Source organism: Solea senegalensis, linkage group LG4 (assembly GCF_019176455.1).
Source record: "Solea senegalensis isolate Sse05_10M linkage group LG4, IFAPA_SoseM_1, whole genome shotgun sequence".
Taxonomy (NCBI): Eukaryota; Metazoa; Chordata; class Actinopteri; order Pleuronectiformes; family Soleidae; genus Solea; species Solea senegalensis.
In genome coordinates, this window is record NC_058024.1 from 1,727,321 (window position 1) to 1,734,352 (window position 7,032).

General features: G+C 42.9%; 1 protein-coding gene across 1 annotated transcript; it reads right to left on the minus strand.

Annotated features, from left to right (window-relative positions):
- Positions 1-422: 422 nt before the first annotated feature.
- On the minus strand, positions 423-4,698 carry sdc4 (syndecan 4). The gene is made up of 4 exons (XM_044024295.1): positions 4,359-4,698; positions 4,213-4,256; positions 3,928-4,132; positions 423-3,358 (listed from the first exon to the last, which is right to left on the minus strand). The coding sequence occupies exons 1-4, from the start codon at positions 4,630-4,632 to the stop codon at positions 3,084-3,086; spliced, it is 798 nt and encodes a 265-aa protein (XP_043880230.1). The 5' UTR covers positions 4,633-4,698; the 3' UTR covers positions 423-3,083.
- Between the last annotated feature and the right edge of the window lie 2,334 nt (positions 4,699-7,032).

Genomic DNA, 7,032 nt, shown 5'->3' on the forward strand with positions numbered 1-7,032 from the left:
GTGATGTTCACTGCTCTCCTCCTTCAGTCACCTCAGGTTCAGCAGGTCAAAGTGGGATTTAAGTGTGTTGTTGTTGTGTTCACTGCTGCCCTCTGCAGGTTGTTGCTGATGTCACTCACAGTTGTTTCTGGTGTTTTCCTGGGTCTATCTGTTGGACACCAGTGGTTTCTTTCTTCTTCAGGACATCCCGGATGCTTGGACTGGCTCTGATTTGCCGTCTTCTCTCTTGTTTCTCACCCACAGACAGATCTCTGGTTTTCATGTCGGTTCCACTTTGAAATGCAAAACCTATCCGACTGCATCCTGCACAGAGCGCAGCCGCGCGTCAACGGCACGAGACATAGACAGATGTGGCGGAGAGAATCCGGAACATTTCCAAAATAAAACACACACATATTTTTAAGAAAGAAACAAATACGACGTTTTAAAATGTTAATGTGCATAAAAATAGCTTTATTTCCAATAAATCAGGACCTGCAGACAGAAGCCAATGATTCATTGGCTTCTTCGCCCCACTGGTGATTCACATGTGATGTTTGTGACATTAAGCAGCACAACGTTTTTCCTCTGCCACCATCGCAGACCAGACCTGAGGCCCCGCCCCCCCAAAAAACAACAACCAACGTGACAATTCACCTTTTTCACCAGGTCACTGAACCTCAGTCTGAATCTGACGACACACAAACTCCTGAACGTCAACACAACAACGACCACATAAGCAATCCTTCTACGAACAACGAGAAAAAAACAACATAAATATAAAAGCAAAAAAAAAAAAGTCTAAAAAGATAATAGAAACTCTTACAAAATAAAAAGTTTCAAAACTATGTGTTTCTGGGAAAAAAAAATTAAAATCTTAAAACTAGTGAATATAAAACTTTTAAAATCACATATACAACAGCTTTAAAAAAAAAAGAAAAAAAAAAGGGGGAAACACCCCGACCTGAAAGAAGGCAATAAAATAATTTGACAGTTAAATTAATACAAAAAAAAGTTGATCTATGAGAGAAAATTCCAAAAAAGAGGTGAGTTAGTGTTAGCATCGGTCGTATCCAATCTCATTTACAGTAAAATCACAGAGAAAAAACAACGTTTTGGCTTTTAAATATTTGGTAGATATTCTCGTTGCCAGGCTGCGGCTAAGTACCACGTTTTTTTTTTTTTAAGTTTTTCAATTTTTTTTATAGCAATGACTTTATACAAATCCTTGGCAGAAGCGTCTGAAATGTGAGCGTCACGAAGCTTCGGCTACTGAGCGATGATTCAAAAAAATAATAAAAAGTAGCTTATTGAGAAAGAATCAAAACCATAAAAGATAAAATAAAATTTTTAAATAAACTACCAGTTTTTCCCCGATCAGAGCTCAACAATCAATAACTGGATCCATTGTGGTAAGGCTACCGTTAGCTTAGCTTAGCACAAGAAACAAGAAAAATGTCATTTCAAGTTTCCACGTCGTACCTACGAGTTTCTGCTCTGAAAGTCGCGATTTACGACACTTTAAAAAAAACAAAAAAACATATATATATTTGCTAAGCTAAGCTAGTAAGCTTCATTGTCAGTGTACAGTCATGAACATCAGGGAAAAACAAAAACCAGTCTAAACACGTTCAGTTTGAACGTTACAGTGAAAAGTGAGTCTTAAAGAGACAGTACTGGATGAGGTCTGCCTTTGTTTGTCGTTATTTCTGCGAAAATAAAACAAGCCCTTTTTAGTGTTGCATAAATCAGCTGATCGGAGACAAAAAGAAAGTGGCACCTTGAATGCTTCTGTTCAAGGTGCCACACTAACCCACGTTTACTTCTAAAAAAGGTTTGTTGTGTTGCATCCAGATTAGTGTTTTAGCCGCGCTCCGGTGCACCGAGCACGTGCAAGAAGTTCGTTTTAAGAAAGTTCTACCCACGCGACAACAGTTTGAGGTTTTTTTTTTTTTAAGGGAGACGGATGTTTTTTTTTTATTTAGCTGCGGCTAAATCGGAAAATCTAACGTGGAAGTGACGTCGCCTCAGATTTGTTCACGTTTCAGAAAATTAAAAAGAAACACGGACACAAATGTGTCTCGGGGTGAACAACATGCCCAGAACGCGAGGGTCGGATGTAGCTTTTTTTAATAAGGGCGCCTCCTACTGGCTGTTCTACGACTAAACGATGGTTGTTGTTTTGTTTGAAAAAAAAAAAAAAGAAAGACAGTTTTGATTCACACAAAATCTCCACGAGATTTGGGAAAACTCTAGTTTACAGTGACGCCGCCACCTACAGGTCCGGCATGGACATGACAGTGTTTGTGTTTGGATGAAAATTTTTAATAATTCCTTTCTTATAAACACAATAAATTGTTTTGGCTAGCAAAAAAAAAACCAGCCATTTTCTAAAGGCACACACACACACACACACGAAGCAGCGCTGCGAGTGGAATGTAGGTGTGTCGCAAACCTCAGAGCTCGACTTCAGCGTAACAACAGAAAACAAACCCCGGAGGCACGGCAGTGATTTTTATAGAAGTGTGTGTGTGTGTGTGTGTGTGGATCGTGCAGTAATTTGTATATAATTTTTTCCTGCATCAGTTTAACGCTCAAATCTGCCGCTCAACACAACCCTGAAAACAGAAGATCTCATCGGCTCCGTCAGCTGTTTGTTGTTGTTGTTGTTGTTTCTGTCTCTGCTCAGGGGTTTCAGGGCGTTCTACTAAAAAAAACAAACAAACAAAAAAAAACGGACAGCAACGGCAGCTTCGCGGCGACGTCAAAGACCTTCTGTTGTTCCAGAACCCTGAAATGTCTGATGAAATAAAATAAGACAAAAGAAAGGAGGGAAAATCCCTGGCTTCAGTCCAACAGACGAGATGATGAAGAGGAGGGTAAATAAATAACTGGACTGTTAACGTGTACCATACTGAGACAGAATCAATCATTGCACCGTGTTAGTGTTTTTAACTAACTGATTTTAAATCTCAGAGAAAAACAGACCAATGAAGCGTCTGATTGGTTCAGAGAGTGAACATGAGGTGGGAGGAGCCAGTCAGTCAGAGGATGGCGTGGGCGGGGCTTCTCTCCTAATTATCGAGTGTCTCTCCGCTGTACAGTCAGAAGAAGAGCGAGGAGGAAGAGGAGGAAGAGGCACTGAGAGGCCAAGAACTGGCCCTGTTTGGTTTGAAAGGTTCAGGATGTGAGGTGTGTGTGTGTGTGTGTGTGTGGGGGGAGGCGGGTCTGGCGTAGATCTCTGTGGTGGGCGCCTTCTTGTAGATGGGCTTCTTCCCCAGGTCGTAGCTGCCCTCGTCCTTCTTCTTCATGCGGTAGATGAGGAGGAGGATGAGGAGGACGGCGAACATCAGGCCGACGGCACAGCCGGCGATCACAGCTGAGGAGACACAAGAGGAACTTTGAGGACAACGGGTGGAGGAACGCGACGTTGTGTTTGATTTCAGCGCAGACTGGTCATTTATGGACCAACATGGCTGCCACCATGTCTGTGACATCACTGAAACTCACTCTCCCTCAGCAAACCTCAGAGAAAACCACTTCAAATTTATTTTGTAAACGCTTCATTCAGATTGACCTCAATGACACTAAGTGACCACACGAGGCAGCAGAGGAGCAGCAGCTAAAATCACTGATTTTCTCTATGAGCGATTTTACTTTGGTGTGGGAGAGTGAGTGATTTACAAACGTCAGTTTCCTGTTGTTAAAGTCTGTCTCACAGTGAGATGAAGACGTGAATCATTCATTTAAAGTAGATTTAACGGAGGCGAGTCTTTTGTTTAAGGACTACAACCACATTTTATCCTTAAAGCCGTTTTAACTCCGTTAAAGTTAAACTGTTAAGTTTCTTTTTTCCTCATTAAATTAGTATTTTACTAACTAAAGATTGCCCAGACAGAACGACTCCTGCCGACATGTGGAAACCAGAGGTGATTAAATGCTCCTGACCTGCGAGGACCTCCGTCTTGTTGAAGATGCTGTCGTCGCTGGCGTGGGCCATCAGGACGTTGGAGGGAAACTCCTCGCCGCCCTCTGCTGGCTCCTTGTTCCGCAGCAGTGGGATTTCGTTGCTGTTCTGGACGATTTCCACCTCGTTGACGGCCGGTCTCTCGGGATGCTCCACCTCTGGGATCTTGTTGTCGTTGGCGTCGGGCTGAGGACGAGGAATCGGAAGAATTAAAGGACGTAACGACAGTTTTAAAATCAAGGATGTAAAAGGAGGAGACGTCTCACCTTGGCTGACGGTTCTGGGGCTTGCTTCGGTGACACGGTTGTTTCTGTGGAAAGAAGTAGATTCTTCATTTAATCTACTCCAGTAACAAAAAAAAGAAAAAAAGAAGGTAAATAACATCCTTTTGTGTGCGTTTGTTAAGACTGACCTCCGTCTCCAGAGCCGGAAAACTCATCCTCGTCCTCTTCGTCGTAGTAGTCGTTGTAGCCGTTGTCGTAGTCGTCGTTGTCGTCGTCGTCGTAGCTGTCGTCATCGTCTTCATCTTCGTTGTCATCCGTGAAGCCGAAGTCACCCGATGACTCCATGCGGTTTTGGTGTGTCGCCATGGCGACCGTCTGCGTGGTCTTCATGGGCATCCATGTCTCCGTCTCCCGAACCTGCCCGGGACAAAAAGGAGGAGGAACAGGAGTCAGAGGGATCATCGCCCACGATCATTAAAACAGCTGGTGAACTTCAGCGCCGTCCTCTCAGTTTCTTACAGTAGCCTAAAACGGCTGAGCTACGCAAGAAACTCACTAGTTTGTTCCTAGCGGCAGAAAACACCACCTTCCCCATAACAGCTGTAAAAACATTATATATTAATTTTTTTTCCCCAACCTAAAATTAGTCAATCTTTTAAAACTACTTCAGCCTGAAACATGAGTATCAAATATTTGTGAAACTTTAACCCTTTAAAGGTTTGTTTCCACAACGCCACTGTTTTTCTTTCTGAAAAAAAAAGGAAGTTCAACGTATCCAGCCTAGGGGCACACCCGACACTTTGAAGATCTATCGATCCAAGGATTTTCTGAAATCTCAAATCTTTCAAATAAGTATTTATGACTCAGGATAAGTTAACTAACCGCAGACTTTCACCTAAAAGCTTTAGCCTCCTGATTTGTTAAGTACTTTGTAATGTGACCTTTGAAAACTGCTCTACAAAGTTTATGTGTGTGTGTGTGTCTGTCATTGTCCTCACTGTCACTGTAATCAGTGTGAAGCTCCGCACAATGAGGACACATCAAGCTTCTTTAATCACATCAGAGCTCTTCATTTCATTGACCATTTGCTCAGTAAGAAGCTTCAATGGGATTAAAAGACACAGGCCCCACCCCCTCACACCCCACCCCCAAAATTAGCCTAATTAGCATTAACGCTCGATTGAATTGGCCTGAACAGACGAGAGGTGAAGCTGAAATAATAACAAAACCTAACAAAACAAACACCTGATGATTGTGTCGAGTCTCGGTTTCTTCAGGAAGTAAATAAATCCACAGCTGACGGAATTAACGAACAACACGTGACCACGACTGCGCCAAAAATGGTTCCGTCAACTAAAAACCAAAGTTCTGATTCCGGCGTCGCGATTGAAAATCCTTAACTGGACTCAAAGTTGAAGAAAACTAGAACCTGTTATTAATCGATTACTAAATTAATCGACAACTGTTTTGATAATCGATGAATCAGTTTGAAGCTTTTGTCTTGATTAAAACCAGATTTCCGTTGTTTAAGCTTCTTAAATGTGAGTATGTTCATCATTTCTTTGCTCTGAATAACAAAGAAATCATTAAAAGTTCATCAGTTTGGTTTGTGGACAAAACAAGACGTTTGAGAACGTCATCATTTCCAGGTTTGACGAACACGATCAACATTTCCTGACGTTTTATGGACCAAATGCTTCATCAACAGATGAATCGATGATGAAAATAATCGATAATTGCAGCTCTAAAGAAAACCCACTGGTGTTAGAGCAGAATATAAACTAGGTATTTCATTTTAGGGCCCCGTCCACACACAGACGGCATTTATGGTTTAAAAAAAACCCCGCGCAGAGTGGGGAAAATCTGGCATTTCCGAATACTTTAGGAAGCCTGTGTTTTGTGTTTGGAGATTGTTTCGACAGTTTCACCTCAAACTACTGTCAATGAAAAGTAACTAAAGTAGAGCTACAACTAACAATTATTTTCATCATCGATTCATCTGTCCATTATTTTCTCGATTAATCGTTCCAGCTCTAAATTAAAGTCCATGTGAAAAGACACGAGACGTCACTACAACACGTCCTGTTCAGTTACAGCGCCACCTGCAGTGCTGGCATGAGTACTACAGCTTTTCCCTGGAACGACTCCATTGTCACCCTCAAACTTTCCACTATATCCACAAACATCTCCAATAATCGGGACAGAAACAACAAACCTTTTTCTCCTCTTTTAAAAACGATTAGAAACCTTCATTTAGTGTGAAGAAATGTCGACGCCCACACACACACAAACACACAGAGCTTCAGATGGAAGTCATTATGAGAAGTCATGACGTCAACACAACCCGTGTGTGTGTGCGTGTGTGTGGTTGGGGGAAGCCTGTCATTTGAAGGGTTAACTGCTGGGCTCCCTCAGCCCGAGGCCTGCCATCATTATGTGTGTGTGTGTGTGTGTGTGTTCCCAACTATTTGACATAGTAACAAAGTGTGTGTGTGTTTGAAGGTAATCCTCTCAGACTTTAGAAAAGGAGTCCAATAGAGTAGAAGGCGGGGTGAGCGGGGGAGGAGGAGGGAGGGCTCCATTGTGACTGCACAGGGGCTTCAAACGACGGCGGCCATTTTACGCAACACCAGCAGGCCCGACGACTCACAGGCAGGAAGTTCACTCGTTCACACATTAAAAGCTGTGGATGATTCAGCCAGGTGTGACTCCGCTGCTTCCTGTAAGACAGCACCCGCCGCCTCGGGGCGCCGACTCATCTGCTGCTTTAAAAACGAGCAGGTTCATGAAGGTCACGAAGGTCACGAAGGCCGGCGCTGCTCTGTCTTCAGTAGAAACATCGCAAACATACCATCCTCTCCC